General features: G+C 48.0%; 1 protein-coding gene across 5 annotated transcripts; it reads right to left on the reverse strand.

The window, feature by feature from the left end:
* Window positions 1-3: 3 nt before the first annotated feature.
* On the reverse strand, window positions 4-15,555 carry PLPP5 (phospholipid phosphatase 5). 5 transcript variants are annotated; one of them, XM_030552198.1, is made up of 7 exons: window positions 15,459-15,555; window positions 8,343-8,451; window positions 6,209-6,299; window positions 5,301-5,364; window positions 2,538-2,662; window positions 1,965-2,135; window positions 4-1,403 (listed from the first exon to the last, which is right to left on the reverse strand). In XM_030552198.1, the coding sequence occupies exons 2-7, from the start codon at window positions 8,445-8,447 to the stop codon at window positions 1,234-1,236; spliced, it is 726 nt and encodes a 241-aa protein (XP_030408058.1). In that variant the 5' UTR covers window positions 8,448-8,451; window positions 15,459-15,555; the 3' UTR covers window positions 4-1,233. The 5 variants fall into 5 exon arrangements, with proteins under 5 accessions (XP_030408058.1, XP_030408057.1, XP_030408059.1 ...); XM_030552197.1 differs by lacking the exon at window positions 15,459-15,555 and adding an exon at window positions 14,781-14,883; XM_030552199.1 differs by lacking the exon at window positions 15,459-15,555 and adding an exon at window positions 14,051-14,704.
* Window positions 15,556-16,044: the final 489 nt, after the last annotated feature.

Consider the following 16,044-nt stretch of genomic DNA (forward strand, 5'->3'; position numbering starts at 1 on the left):
TTCCTCCCCCTAAAAACCACAACAAGGCTGAGCCCTTGCTCTTGCATACTCTGAACTATGTTAGGTGTGATTAACAAGATATACTTCACAGGCCTTAGCTTAGCACAGTCAGCAGTTCCAGTACTTAATGGTAGGGATACATTACATTTGAAATTAACAGATTTCCTAGGAAACAAGAATGCAAATTGCTCAGCTGGTCCACAGGGAAACATTCTACAAGGAAAGATGCTGTATCCTTTCACCTTTAACAGTTATGGACAGAGCGACACATCCTGCCCATAAAGCAGTGAGCCCGTGGATGGTGCTGTACAGACACCATCTCACTGCCCTGCTGCTTCTAGGTTGGAATTAAATATAAAACATCACAGCGCATGCCCTCAACTAGCTGTAATTCTTAACAGTGGGACCATGAGTGACAGCTTCCCATGGTATTGGTCAGACAGGTCCCTAGCACTACAGTGCTGATCTTGGCCTTGGGAGGATGTGGGAACACAGGACGGGATTAAAACTGATCAGAGTGCTGAAGACACTGTCCAGCTATCCTCAGGTGAGAGTTGGGGCAGGATTCTGGAAGCAAATGTATTTACAAATTGGTTAAAGCAGTCTGTGCAGTGTCCAACAATATGGCATGGAGAGATTTCAAAGCCAGCCAGGGTGCCACACCAGGACTTCAGCCCAGCATCTGTTGGACCTGCTGTAGGACAGAGCTTTTTCACTAAAACCACACCTAGTGTGCCCAGGCTGCAGGGTACGCCAAGGAGGTGCTATCTCTAAATGCAGTACCCACCACACTGACCAGCTCTTCCTATGTGCATGCTGTCCTTTCATAAAATATTTTCCATTGGAGAGGGCTGACTTCCCTGCACATTACTACATGGCCCCATACACCTACAGGATTTCCACCAAGCCTCCCTTCACAGAGAGCCAGTTCTTACTTTAGATGGTGTCGTAGCCAGCCTGCTTCGCTTCCTCCAGGGCTGGCCTGAAAGAGGGGAGCATCTCTCAAACAAGAACAGTACAAGCCAAGGCCTGCTGAGCAGGACCACTTACCCCATGTTCAGGGGAGCAATTCCTATACATCTATCAGCCGCATCCGCGTTTGGTTTACTGGGCTACTTCACCAAGTAGGCAGTGAGCGATGGCCCCAAAGCCTGTACCCTTCCCCACGATGCGGGCTGAAGAGTGGAAGGAATGATTACTCAAGGGCCGGTCCCAGCAAAGTGGATCCCATCATTATATTTCCAGGTGGAAGCTGGAGCTGGCCAGCTTGTGCTCCTGTGCTGGTGGTAGTTTGGATTTACACTGCAATGGTTTATGGCACTCTGAGTCAGTCAGGGAAGGGTAATGCTGCCTGTAGCATAGATATGCAAACGTGAAGCCAATCACTGAGCCAACCAGCACATCTGTGGGGTGGAAACAAAAGGGTTATTCACCCCCAGCTTGCAGCACTGTCTCACTGAACCCCAAGGAGCTATGCTTAGATATCACAACAATCGGCAATGTGGGGCCCAGCAAATCCACTGCTGTTCAGAGCTCTTACTGGGACCAAGCAACGATCCCTGAATATATTTTCCCATTCATAAGTACCCAGCCCATGGCACAGCTCCAGGCACTACCCACAGCAGAACTGAACGCCCCAGTGAGTACGATGCCTGCTCATGGTGCTCCAGTTAGAGTTGCCACTTAATCTTCAGCTCCAGTGCTGAGCAGAACACACATTTCACAGTGAGCTCTCTGCTTCCGCTACTTACAGCCCAAAGAGTATGATAGAGCACAACCCTGGAAATGACTTTTTCTTTCCCCAACATTTCTGTGTCCCACTTCCAGCCCTGAACATCACTGCCCCATGCAACCTATCCAGGGTCTTCTATGGTGCTCATCACCACGGTTACTGAGCATGTCCCAATTACGTACCACTGTTCCCACAGCCCCTGCTCTCCACTCTCCCCGGCCAGCATGCTCACCTTGCCAGTGGTGCTTGTAATCGCAGGTGCGGGACAGAGCGATGAGGAGAGCGCAGAGCAGTGGTGATAAGAAGGCACAAAGCCGCCAGGATTTTCCACGCCCGCCAGGGGCGAAGCAGTGCAGCTTTCCTGCCAGGTAGAAGGCAGAGAAGGCAAGACCAGCAAAGGCGACTGGGCAAAAGGGGGAAATTCACATCACTGAAGAACCCGTGCTCCAAGAGCCCCAGCAGACACACAAACCCCGGCTCAGGAGCCATCCATTGCCAGGAGTGATTTAAGAGGATAAAGGCCCTCTCTGAGCTTGTCCTGAAAGGACACTAGGCAAAAAGCAGGGACAGGGAGCCTGGGCTGGGGAGGAAGTACTGATACCTGGTGCTTAGGAGCTCTGCAAACAGCAGTGAGCTTTGTGCAGCGCCATTTTACAGAGGGAAAAGTGAGGCCTGGCAAGAAGTCAATGAACATGCCCCAAGCCACGTGGCAAGGCAGTGGCAAAGTTGATCCCACCTCCCAAGCACCTGCTCACCCTTGTTTGGTTCTCCTATAATGCACTGCAAAGAGGAAACAAATGCTTACAAGAGGAATGCCCACTCGGGAAGCTCTTGCGTCCCTCAGTCACCACGTCCAGGTCACCGGTGCATACCAGCTTGGCGTTTGCCTGTCCATCCGGAAAGCAGCGGTAGAAGAAATCTGGCCGTGGCCTAATGGGCAGAAAGGAAAAGCATGTGACCCTGCACCATGCAGAGGAGGAGACACTTAGCAGCTGGCATAGTTTGACTGGACGCTCCCCAGCTCAGGCTAAAGCACCAGAGGGCATCCTTGCCTGCCTGTTCCAGAATCCCCCCAGCACAGCCCTTCCTGGGGAAGGAAGGCGCTTGGAGTAGAGAATGGGGTATGGAGTCCTTGTCATAAACAGATAGCTAAGGGTTAATGTCTCTTTCACCTGGAAAGGAGTAACCTGAAACACCTGACCAGAGGACCAATCAGGAAACAAGACTTTTTCAAATCTGGGTGGATGGAAGTTTTGGGTGTGAGTTTTTTGTTCTTTGTTTTGTGTCTGACCCTCTCAGCTCTGAGAGTGATCTTTTTGTCTCCTGCCTTTCTAATCTTCTGTTTCCAAGTTGTAAGTACAAAGATAGGAAGACCATAGGTTTATATTGTTTTCTTTTGTATTTACATGTGTGTAGTTGCTGGAATGTGTTAAATTGTATTTTTTTTGGATAAGGCTGTTTATTAAGGTGACAAATACAGGGTCAATTGCTTAAAAGAAATATGAATACAGAGAGACCATTTTTATATATTTTTTCTTTTTTTTTTTTTTAATAAAGCTTTCTTTTTAAGACTTGTTGGAGTTTTCTTTAGTGGGGACTCCAGGGAATTGGTGGGAGGAAGAAGTCAGGGGGAAAATCTCTTTGTGTTAGATTTACTAAGCCTGACTTTGCATACCCTCTGGGTGAAGAGGGAAGTACTTGTGTTTCCAGGACTGGAAACGGGGAGGGTGGAGTCCCTCTGTTTAGATTCACGGAACTTGCTTCTGTGTATCTCTCCAGGAACCCAGGGAGGGAACACCTGGAAGGGAGAAGGGGGGGGAAATGGTTTATTCCCCTTTGTTGTAAGACTCAAGGAACTGGTGTCTTTGGGGTCCCCAGGGAAGGTTTTGGGGGGGACCAGAGTGCCCCAAAACACTTAAATTTTTTGGGTGGTGGCAGCTTTACCAGGTCCAAGCTGGTAACTAAGCTTGGAGGTTTTCATGCTAACACCCATATTTTGGATGCTAAGGTCCAAATCTGGGAAATATGTTATGACATGGTGGCACAGCGGTGTGGATAGATAGAAGAATCCAGAAGCCAGTAGAAATATTATTTTCCTTTTCTCTGCTAGGGGCTTTTAAGCAGAGAGGGTTTGGGTTTAAAAGGAACCAGAGAGAATTTTTTTTTCTGTTCTCTCTTGCAGTTTTTGGCTTGCATATTAAGTAAGGAACTATTAGGGGTCTTTTGTGAGACAATAGCACTCCCATTGAGAGTCAAGTATCCAGCAATACACATGCAAATAAAGTGGTTTTTCTGGTTTACTTTACATTTAAAAGATTAGCTAGAGGAAGAAAGGGAAAAAGGCATTGTTGCTAGACAGACCCCAGGAGGCAACAGAGAAGCTGCAGTTCATACAATAAACACCAGAGGGCGCCTCAGCACAAGAAAGCAGAAAACATGAGTTCCAAGGAAAGCCTAAGACAGGAGTGAGCACGGCAACAAGCCATAGACAAAGAAGATGAACATAAGAGACGGATAGAACTAATAAATGCAGAACTAGCCAAGGAAGAGGCAGCCCACAAAAGAAAACAGCAAGAAGAAGAGGCAGCTCACAGAAGGAAACAAGAAGAAGAAGATGCTGCCCACCACAGAAAACTACAAGAAGAAGAGGTGGCCCATCGCCGAGAAATGGAAAAACAAAAAAAAAGAAGAAAAAATACATAAAAATGGTCTCTCTGTATTAAGGTGACAAATACAGGGTCAATTGCTTAAAAAAAATATGAATAAACAGCTTATCCAAAAAAAATACAATTTAACACATTCCAGCAACTACACACATGTAAATACAAAAAAAAACAATATAAACCTATGGTCTTCCTATCTTTGTACTTACAACTTGGAAACAAAAGATTAGAAAGGCAGGAGACAGAAAGATCACTCTCAGAGCTGAGAGGGTCAAACACAAGACAAAGAACTCACACCCAAAACTTCCCTCCACCCAGATTTGAAAAAGTCTTGTTTCCTGATTGGTCCTCTGGTCAGGTGTTTCAGGTTATTCCTTTCCAGGTGAAAGAGACATTAACCCTTAGCTATCTGTTTATGACAGTCCTGCACCCCAGGTGGCTGGCAGCTCTGGAAGTGAGAGAGCCTGACTACCACAGATAGTCATTGCCCTCCAACAGCTGCTCAGCAGCCTGGGTGGTGGTCGTGGGTGGGGAGAGGGAGTGTCCCAATCCCAGGCCCTGAAACTAATCAGTAGCCACACCTCAACTGGCAGAGGAATAAATGTGCTACAATGACTCAATTCCCCGCAGAGCTTGGTAGAGACCCTCCAAGAATAGGCTCATGCATCAGTGAGAGCATGCAGGGAAAGCTCACTCTGCCACTGCTGCTTTGTGGAGAGACACTGTCTCCACACTAAATTCACTGAGGGTGGGTGGTTAAGAGAGTGCCCCCAGCCTGTCCCCGCACTCCCCCCAAAAGGGTCTGGGAAAATGTAGCCCGTCTCAGGCAACGCACTGCTGACTGCCACATAAAAGACTGCCTGGCTCTGTGGGCACAGGGGTTGGCAATTAATGGACTTTCTTACCTTCCCACGACTAGCTTCACAGCATTGGTGAAGACCCCATTCAGGGCAAGAGCAAGGCTGGCAGCTGGAAGAGAGCAAAGAGCCCATGTCAGCACCAAACGCATGTTAATATTTAACCAGCCCATCCCCACAGCAGTTGTTGGAGAAACTTTGCAGGTGGAGTCGGCCAAGCACCTGATCAGCAGCCTCTATCAGAGGGATGCTTCAGCTGGTGCTGATGGTGCATTGGCCTGTGTGCCTGAGTTGACATTAGAGGTGGCACTTTCACCTTACATGACACCTGGTACACGGACCGTAGGGAAGAACGTGCCTTGCCCAGCAACACTGAGCATTCCCTGCAGGTGTTTGCCTTAAGGTTGAAGGAAAGGGCTGGACTCTGAGTCAGACAAGAGGGGACAATGGTCTGGGAGTGGTGAAGTCCACAGAGCTTTTTTAAGAACAGTGGGTGAAATCCTGGTCCCATAAAAGCCAATGTTTTGCTACTGACTTCAGTGGAGCCAGGATGTTGCCTAGTACGTGAAAGGCACACAGTGGGAGACAGTCCAGCAAATAGGCCCCCAGCAGGAAGAAGTTCCCAATTCCCTAATGCACCCTGGCCAACATGCTGTGTGACCAGCAATGGATTCAAGAGACCCCTCCTCCCCTCAGGCCCACTCTCCATCACACGGAGGTTCCTGAGCCGTAACAAGGAGATGCCCCCACCCTAGGCTGTGACATTAGCCACAGCTCTAAAGAACCACTGTGTGAGTACAATGATGCTCCCTGTGTCCCATGTGCTGGGTGCTGATCTACCATTGGGCATTACTGCTGCTAGAAGAAGAACTTGTTTGCCCCAAGGATGCCCTCAGTTCAGTGTAATGTTGTCGGTATGCCTGTCAGGACATGGGGGCGGGGGGAGATAAGCTCACCCAAAAAGGCCTCCTGAGTGTCTCTGCGGTCAACTTTCATGAGGAATTTTGCCAGAAGGATGAACATCAGGGGACACAAAAACGAAATTAACTGCAACGACACAAGACAGCACAGTAACAACATTGCATGTTTGTTCCTGGAGCTCCCTCGGCTTCCCAACCAAAAATCAATGCATGAGCTGTTAAAGGAGGCTAAAAACCTTCACTCTAAACCCAAGAGTGCTCCCCCATTTACTCTTTACAAACCGAAAGCTGATCCCAGCTATTATCGTCAGTAGCTAATACTGAATAAGCGTAGGTACCAGTAGCATGGCTTCCTCTCTGTTGTCTGCCATCTAGTTCTCACTAATGCCCTAACCTGCAGGAGGCGAAGTCCATCAATAGGGAGCTCTCCAGATACAAGGACAGCAAAGGTAAAGCAGACCAGCAGCCAAAAATTCTCCCTGTTAAAGCTCTAATCCATGTAATAGCCTTGCCCTGCTGCTGTTTCTGTTTAGGTGAGCTCTTAAGGGGGCTTATATTCATATACGTCTGCAAAATGCCTCGTAGGAGCTGTATAAATAATCGCACTGACATAGGGGCCTGCAGCCTCAGCTTGCTCTCGTACATCACTTCCGCTGTGGCGCTCCTCGCTGCTGCTCATTCATTCATTGTTGCTTCCTGAGAACAGTAAGGCCCCTGAGCATGTTTCACTTTCTAGGATCTTTGCAAATATTAACTAATTAATCCACCAGCTGTATCATCCAAATTGTTTGCTAGGGAGAAAAACAAGAGCAGCTGTCATGAGACAACAGTTGTTATTGCTGGTATCTCAGGGACAACGGACTCTTTGGGATTGTGTCACAGCACCCAGTGCTCCAGGGAATGCTCTTGTGGTCAGACAGGCCCAAATGTCATTTGCGGTCACTTTGGGAGTCTAACATGGTACTTGACCTAAAGGTCAACTCACCAAATCCCAATGCCATGCAAGAGTTTTCTCCTTTAGCATTTCCTACACGCTGTACCTGCCTCTTCAACAAAAAGGAAGTGGAGTTCTTTGCCCCCAAGGCCACTGACCAATCCAAGAACTGCAGAATCTCACCAGGAATGCCACTTCTGCAAATCAAGGGACAAAGCCCATCAACGAAACACTGGCTACCTGAAAAATGGTGAGTTTACTTTTAATCTCACGTCCTACCCCTGCACTGGAGTCCAGTTTTTGCGGTTCTGCAATCACATTTTCCTATTTTAAATGTTTTTTCTCCCCCGTTGCTATGTGAAACCCCACACAATCTGCCGGGGAAGCTGTGTCTGGGCAGCACTGTACCTGCAGTCAGCTTCACTATAGGAACTGATACAGAATTAAAATTCTCTCTTCCAGTTCCAATGATCTTAAGTGCTACCTGCAGCTGTAGTAGGTAAACAGTTTTCAGAGAGGAGCCTGTTCTTTTCCTGAGGGCATCCCTATAATCCTGTGTGTCACACTTCCATTCTCCTTGAGCTTCATTCAGGTTCTGAGTCATCACAGCACTTACGCCTGTGCTTAACTCTAATCACAAGCTAAAGTGCTTTGCTGGATCAGCACTTCACTGACACCCAGTAACCACTCATCCAATCGATCATCACTTCTCCCTCTCTTCCCATCTCATCTTTCCCCCCACCTCCTCTTTCTCTAGGGAGCTGCATTCCCTCTTCTTTGGCTTGCTTGTATAGCTATATCTCCTACCTCACATCCAATAAAAACTTTTAAATCACCAAAAATTTGGCCCAAAAGGCGAGGTTTTGTTAAAAACAATTTCTTATAAAACTTATAACAGAAACAACTGCACATTTAATAAAATAAAATTCCACTGAAAACAGTTGATTTGAAACAATATTCCCTGGCAGCGTGTGAAATGCAAAGGTCTGCAGCATTGAGAACCTGACAGTAAAAGCGACTGTGAACAAACATGAAACTGATTTTCTGTGTCCATGCTGAAATGCAAAAAGTGATCTCAGAGCATCAGTAAGGACAGGTACATCAGATTTTGAAAATTCTTTCATTTCTACTAATCTAAAATATCAGTATTGTAAATTAAGAAGATTTTTTAGCTGATAGCTATTATTTAAACTAAAAAAGCCTAAATAGAGTGTAGTGACCTGGGCAAATACTTACAAACATGAGCTTGGTGGGTACATGGTCTGCTTCTATGTATGGGTTTTTATAAAGCCACATCTCTTCAGGCTGTATGACACGTTGAAATGGAGGCAGAAGTTCCATGATCCTAGAGAAAAAACAAGAGAGTTTGGAGTGCCGGGATTTGGGTAGTTCTAAGGAGATGGTCAGTTGAGTGACTCCTGCTTACTCTCTCAAACAATACAAGAACAAGGAGACACTAATGAAATTAAAAGGCAACAAAGGTTGAAACTGATGAAACACTTTGCATGCACCTATTGCCACAAGGCATTGTTAGAAACACAAATCACCCTGCCAGCAGTGATTCTGTTCCATTACCAGAGGATCCCAGAGGTCAAATTAAAAAAGGCACTAGCTATTACATGACTAATACGAATTCCATTCTCATATATACTAGCTATGATGAAAACATATATGAGATAAAACCATATGCTTCAGGGCACAAGCCAACCACTGACTGCTTGGGGCTAGGAGAAAACTTTCCCAATTAGCAGGTTATTGTATGATTGTCCATGACGCATCAGTTACAGGATACAGTCAAAGGCTAGGTACTGAAATAGATGGGTCATTGGTATTCTCAGATATGTCTAATCCTATCTTCCTAACTGCCTAATGAGTAGTCAGGTTGCATCTTCGGCTTGTCTACAAGAGAAAGTTACACTGGTTCAAGGGGTAAATTTAAACGAATATAGTTTAACCAATGCAAAAAGCTGTGTGGACACTGATTCTGGTTTAAAGTGGCTTATCTCACAGGAATTGCCAGACTGGATCAGACCCAAGGGTGAGGTCCCTCTAGTCCTGTACCATATCTGTAACAGTGGCCATCACTAGATGCCTCAGACGAAGGTCCAAGAACTCTGCACTAGGTAAATGTGGGACACTCTGTGGTCAGCCTTATGGCTCCTTCTGATCTCTCATAGGGTATGTCTACACTACGGGATTATTCCGATTTTACAGAAACCGGTTTTTTAAAACAAATTGTATAAAGTCAAGTGCACGTGGCCACACTAAGCACAGTAATCTGGCGGTGTATGTCCATGTACCAAGGCTAGCGTCGATTTCCAGAGCGTTGCACTGTGGGTAGCTATCCCATAGTTCCCGCAGTCTCCCCTGCCCATTGGAATTCTGGGTTGAGATCCCAGTGCCTGATGGGGCAAAAAACATTATTGCTGGTGCTTCTGGGTACAACCTCACCCCTCCCTCCGTGAAAGCAGCAGCAGACAATGTTTCGCACCTTTTTTCCTGGGTGAACTGTGCAGACGCCATATCACAGCAAGCATGGACCCTGCTGAGCTCAAGAAGGCAATCATGGACATTTTAAAGACCTCGTGCAGTCTATGCTGAACCGGGACCTGCAAAGCCAGGTGAGGAGACAGCAGCTACGGCAGAGTGGCGACGAGAGTGATGAGGACATGGACACAGAATTCTCTCAAACTGCAGGCCCCGGTGGAGATCCTGCTGGTAATGGGGCAGGTTCTAGCCATTGAATGCCGATTTTGGGCCTGGGAAACAAGCACAGACTGGTGGGACTGCATAGTGTTGCAGGTGTGGGATGATTCCCAGTGGCTGCGAAACTTTTACATGCGTAAGGGCACTTTCATGGAACTTTGTGACTTGCTTTCCACTGCCCTGAAACGCCAGAATACCAAGATGAGAGCAGCCCTCACAGTTGAGAAGTGAGACACAATAGCCTTGTGGAAGCTTGCAATGCCAGACAGTTACCGGTCAATCAGGAATCAATTTGGAGTGGGAAAATCTACTGTGGGGGCTGCTGTGATGCAAGTAGCCAAAGCAATCATTAAGCTGCTGCTACGAAAGATTGTGACTCTGGGAAATGTGCAGGTCATAGTCGATGGCTTTGCTGCAAAGAAATTTCCTAACTCTGGTGAGGCGATAGGTGGAACTCATATCCCTTTCTTGGCACCGGAGCACCAGGGCACCCAGTACATAAACCGCAAGGGGTACTTTTCAATGGTGCTGCAAGCACTGGTGGATCACAAGGGACGTTTCACCAACATCCACATGGGATGGCCAGGAAGGGTTCATGACTCTCACGTCTTCAGGAACACTACTCTGTTTAAACGGCTGCAGCAAGGGAATTACTTCCCAGACCAGAAAATAACAATTGGAGATGTTGAAATGCCTGTAGTTATCCTGGGGGACCGAGCCTACCCCTTGATGCCATAGCTCATGAAGCCATACACCAGCAGTCTGGACAGTAGTCAAGAGCTGTTCAACTACAGGCTGAGCAAGTGCAGAATGGTGATAGAATGTGCATTTGGCCATTTAAAAGCACGCTGGTGCACATTACTGACTTGCTCAGACCTCAGCCAAACCAAACCAATGTCCCCTTTGTTATTGCTGCTTGCTGTGTGCTCCACAATCGCTGAGAGAGTAAAGGGGAGACCTGTATGGCGGGGGAAAAGGCTGAGGCAAATCACTTGGTTCCTGATTATGCACAGCCAGACACCAGGGCGATTAGAAGAGCACACCAGGAAGGGGTGCGCATTAGAGCAGCTTTGAAAACCAGTTTCATCATTGGCCAGGATACAGTGTGACTGTTGTGTTTGTTTCTCCTTGATGAAACCCACCACCCCTTGACTGACTCATTCCCTGTAAGCTACCCTCCCACACTTTGAACACAGCTTTCTTTCTAAGGAAATAAAAGTCATTCTCATTTAAAAATCATGTATTCTTTATTAATTCATTATAAAAAGAGGGAGAGAACTGACAAGGTAGCCCGGATGGGGTTTGGGAGGAGGATAGGAGTGAAGGAAAAGGCCACTAAAAAAATTTCATAATAATGACAGCCTTTTGGTTGGGCTGGCCACTGGGGCGGAGTGTGCGGGTGCACAGAGCCTCCCCCCACAAGTTCTTACTCATCTGGTGGGTGAGGAGGCTATGGAACATGGTGAGGGGGGAGGGTGGTTATACAGGGGCTGCAGCGGCACTCTGTGATCCTGCTGCCGTTCCTGAAGCTCCACCATACGCCGGAGCATGTCAGTTTGATCATGCAGCAGCCCCAGCATTGCATCCCGCCACCACTGATCTTCCTGCCGCCACCTCTCATCACAAGCGTCCCTCATGTCCTCACGTTCGTCCCTCCTGTCCTCACGTTCACTGGCATCTTTCCTGTACTTCGATACCACATCCATCCACTCATTCAGATGAGCTCTTTCATTGCAGGTCACTTCCATGATTTCCGAGAACATTTCGTCTTGCGTCTTTTTTTTTTCCGCCGCCTTATCTGAGATAGTCTTCGGGATGGAGTAGGGAGGCTTGAAAAATGTGCAGCTGCATGAGGGAGGGGAAAAAGAGAGAAAAGATACATTTTACAGAACAATGGTTATACTCTTTCATGGTGAACAACACTATTCACCTTACATAGCACATGTGATTTCACTACAAGGTGGCATTTTGCATCTTAATATTGAGTGCCTGCGGCCCTGGTGTTAGATCTCACAGACGCAGGTCCGGGCAGCAGAATTCGGCTTGCATGTGGCCATGGTAAGCCATTGTCTTTCATCTTCTGCAGGCCTTCATATATCCAGCGCCCTCCTTTCCCAAATAGCAAGCAAAGCCCATTGAGTGCTGCTTCTTTCCTGTTAACATGCAGCAGCAGCAGAAACCACCCCCCATTCAATTCTCTGGGCTGATTGCTTTACCCCTTCCCCCCGTGTGGCTGGTATCATGGAAGATCACTGCTAAATACCCTCCTCTCCCCCCCTACTGCGTGGCTGGTAGCAGGGAAGATCCCTGCTAGCCAAATGCGAAAAAGCTCAGCCCTAATCACCCCCACCCCTTCTGCTTGGCTACCTGTAGGGAAGGATTTATTTTAAGCCACAGGCAAACAGCCCAGTAGGAATGGCCATCTCTGTCCCCTTAATTAAATTCCTGAATTTCAACCAGGTTACCATGAACCATATCACTCGCCTGAGGATAACACAGTGAGATAAAGAATGGATGTTGCTTGAATACCAGCAAACACCAGGACCATACACAGCTAGGCTTTGTCATGCAATGATACCAGATTACTTGCTACATGCATGGCGTAGTCAAGTGTCCTACCATGGAGGACGGAATAAGGCTGCCCTGCCCAGAAACCTTCTGCAAAGGCTTTTGGAGTACCTCCAGGAGAGCTTCATGGAGATGTCCCTGGAGGATTTCTGCTCCATTCCCAGACATGTCAACAGACTTTTCCAGTAACTGTACTGGCCGCGAATGCATCCCAATTCCTCAGGGCAAATTAATCATTAAAAAATGCTTGCTTTTACACCATGTTTTATATTTACTAAGGTACACTCACCAGAGGTCCCTTCCATGGCTTCATTGTGTGGGATAGTGGCTTGGGAGGGCAATTCCGTCAGGGTGAGAAAAAGCTCCTGGCTGTTGGGGAGAATGGAGTGCTGTGTGCTCTCTGCAAGCTCGTCCTCCTCATCTTCTCCATCCGCAGAATCCTCAGGCATGGCTGAGATTACCACCCCCACCTCGGAAAGCAAGGACAGGGGTGGGGTAGTGGTGGCGGACCCCCCTAGAATTGCATGCAGCTCAGCGTAGAAGCGGCATGTTTTCGGCCCTGCCCCGGACCTTCCGTTTGCTTCTTTGGTTTTCTGGTAGGCTTGTCTGAGCTCCTTAACTTTCACACGGCACTGTACTGAGTCCCTGGTATGGCCTCTCTGCATCACGGCCTTGGAAATTTTTTCAAATTTTTTTTCATTTCGTCTTTTGGAACGGAGTTCTGTTAGCACGGAATCCTCTCCCCATACAGCGATCAGATCCAGTACCTCCCGTGCGGTCCATGCTGGAGCTCTTCTTCAATTCTTCGGAGACTGCATTGTTACCTGTGCTGATGAGCTCTGCGTGGTCACCTGTGCTTGTGAGCTCTCCACGCTGGCCAAACAGGAAATGAAATTCAAAAGTTCGCGGGGCTTTTCCTGTCTACCTGGCCAGTGCATCCGAGTTCAGATTGCTTTCCAGAGTGGTCACAATGGTGCACTGTGAGATACCGCCCAGAGGCCAATACCGTAGAATTGCGGCCACGCTAACCCTAATCCGACATGGCAATATCGATTTGAACACTACTCCCCTCTTCGGGGACGAGTACAGAAATTGGTTTTAAGAGCCCTTTATATCGATATAAAGGGCTTCATTGTGTGGACGGGTGCAGCGTTAAATTGGTTTAACGCTGCTAAATTTGGTATAAACACGTAGTATAGACCAGGTCATAGTTAGAGATTGGCTTAAACCCTGAAGCACAAGGTTTAATATCCCTGTTTAGCATTAATTATTACTCTGGATATTCTTTTCATCCATATAACTATCCAGTCCCTTTTTGACTCTTGCAAAGTTTTTGGTCTCAGTGACATCCCATGGCAATGTGTCCCACAGCTCAATCATCAGTTCTGTCAGTTTAGCAGGTATAGATGTAAGACATACTGGTCTGTAATTCCCAGGATCCAGAGCCATTCTTAAATATAGACACATTTGTTACCTTCCAGTCTCTACTTTACTCCACAGGTTTAAACTAAAGTGTCATGCACCATTTTAACTGTATCAATTTAAGAACCACTTTAAGTTAAACGGGCAACTTTCCTACACAGTCAAGGCCTCTATCTCCATGAAGGGAACCTCCTCTGTTTTGAAAGTGAGGTGAAAGAGGAAACATCACAGCCAAATCAGCCACACACCTCTGTGCTGAATCCCTCCAGGCTGGCTACACTGGGAGGAGAAAATGGGGCATTCCACACCAGTGCAGGTTTAACCTAACCTCTAAAAAATAAAAGCAGGTTCTCTGTAGTTGCTACCCAGTTCCCTGGTTCTGGGGTGTCACAGATACCACTAGGGCTGTCTGTCTCCAGAGCTTCCCATCATGAAGTCATAGTGCAGCCCAGGCCACCGGTGACAGTAGTTACCATTTGGCAGTCAGTAGCCCAAGTGCAATGAGCGGGTTGGCTCTCAGTCCAGTGTCCAGACGACACAGAAGGATCACATCAACAGAGCTGGGGGGCCTGTCCTGGGGGATCCCTGTGTGCACTAAGGTGGGGGGGGGCTGCCCCAGGATCCCCGGGTGCGCTAAGGTAGGAGGGGAGGGGCTGCCCTGGAATTCCCATGTGTGCTAAGGTGGTGGGGCTGTCCGGGGGATCCCCATGTGTCCTAAGGTGCGAGAGGGCGCCCTGGGCTGCCCCCACCCTGTCCCTAACGGGGGTGTTTCCTAGGGGGATCCCCATCTGTGCTACATGTGCAGGGGGCCTGCCCCGGGGTTCTCCATGTGTGCTAAGGTGGGGAGTTCCCCCGCCCTGTCCCTGCCAGGGGTGTTTCCTAGGGGGCTCCCCGGCCGCATCCCGGACCGAGTGGGGGTGCTTCCCGAGGGGACCCCCCCGCCTGCACGACGTGTCCCCCCGGCCGGGCCCCACTCACAGGAAGGCCCCGACGAGCAGGCACCGCGCGCCCACTTCGGTCACCAGCCGCTGCCCCTCCATGGCCCGGGCGGGGAGCGCGGCGCGGCCGCTCCCTGCAGCCAGACGCGCCTGGGAACCGGGCCTGGCGACGTGGCTGCAGCCGGAGCAGCCCGAGCCCGCCCTCTGCCGTGAGCCGCCCGCTATTGCGGCCCCGCCCGGCCCCCCGCAGCCAAACGTTACACAAACCCCATCCCTAAGCCAGCCAAGCCCTACAGCCACCCAGGGAACCGGCCCATAACCAACCCTCCCCCCACCCCCGGAAACACAGGGCACTGGTGCAAGGCAGGGAACGCCCAGGCCTTTCCAGTGGGTAGTAAAGAGGTTAGACCTGAACTGTCAAAACGGCTTGGCCAGTCTGTCCCTAGGAGCTTTTACTAATACCTGTGCACTAGATAGTCAGATTGTCTTTCAAAATAAAATCACGGGGGGGAGGAAGAATTCATGTTTTACTTTTTTAAAATGTGGGAGAAGAGGGGATTCACCACATAATCCCTTTTATAAATGAAGCAATATTTAAAGAGACCGTTGAGGGGAATTGGCAAAGATCATAAGGCAAGCAGTAAACCAAGGGTTTAAAAACAAAAGATTTAATAACTGAAGCATATTCTGAACGTCAGCCTCTGGGCGGTGTGGTTACCTCTTTGTGCTGAAATCTCTGAGATTAAGCTGCCTCCTCTAAGTTGACTGTAAAATGTCCAGTACACTTTGGGTGCTATATAAATAAAGACCAACAGGAAACATTTAAGCCACTTGCCAGAGTATCCATAGATCAGTTAAAATTTTGGAATTGTCAAAGATTACCAAACAAAAACCCCTTCCTACTGAACCAATCCTAGACATATAGAAAAGCAGCTGCTCTAAATAGCTAGCAACACTAGAATTCACAGCGGTACTGCATTAGAGTCTCTGGGCCGCGGCTACTTCTGCAATCCCATGTGAAGCCTAGTTACTAGTATAAATGTCAACTGACAATATTTTATAAAGGACAATCAAGATGTAAGATCACAACCCAGTTGCACATAAATTTAGAAAAGCACAAACATTAAATTACACTAAAGATCTAAGAAATAGATGCTAGATTAATGCTCCAGTTCAACTAGGATGACAGCACCAGAGAACAAGTTTGAAAGAATCAGGCCTTGACTTATTTTTCAAAGCAACTGACACTGTTGACGCTAGAGACTTTGAACTATATATGTAAAAGCTGTTCCTTGTGGTTACAT

Source organism: Gopherus evgoodei, chromosome 2 (assembly GCF_007399415.2).
Source record: "Gopherus evgoodei ecotype Sinaloan lineage chromosome 2, rGopEvg1_v1.p, whole genome shotgun sequence".
Lineage (NCBI taxonomy): Eukaryota > Metazoa > Chordata > Testudines > Testudinidae > Gopherus > Gopherus evgoodei.

Coding starts and splice junctions, on each gene's coding strand:
- PLPP5 (XM_030552197.1), bottom strand. CDS start 14,842: ATGGAGGGGCAGCGGCTGGTGACCGAAGTGGGCGCGCGGTGCCTGCTC. Junction 8,452..14,780: donor CTGCTCGTCGGGGCCTTCCT/GTGAGTGGGGCC, acceptor TTTTTTCTCTAG/GATCATGGAACTTCTGCCTC. Junction 2,136..2,537: donor CCCGAGTGGGCATTCCTCTT/GTAAGCATTTGT, acceptor CCTTTTGCCCAG/TCGCCTTTGCTGGTCTTGCC.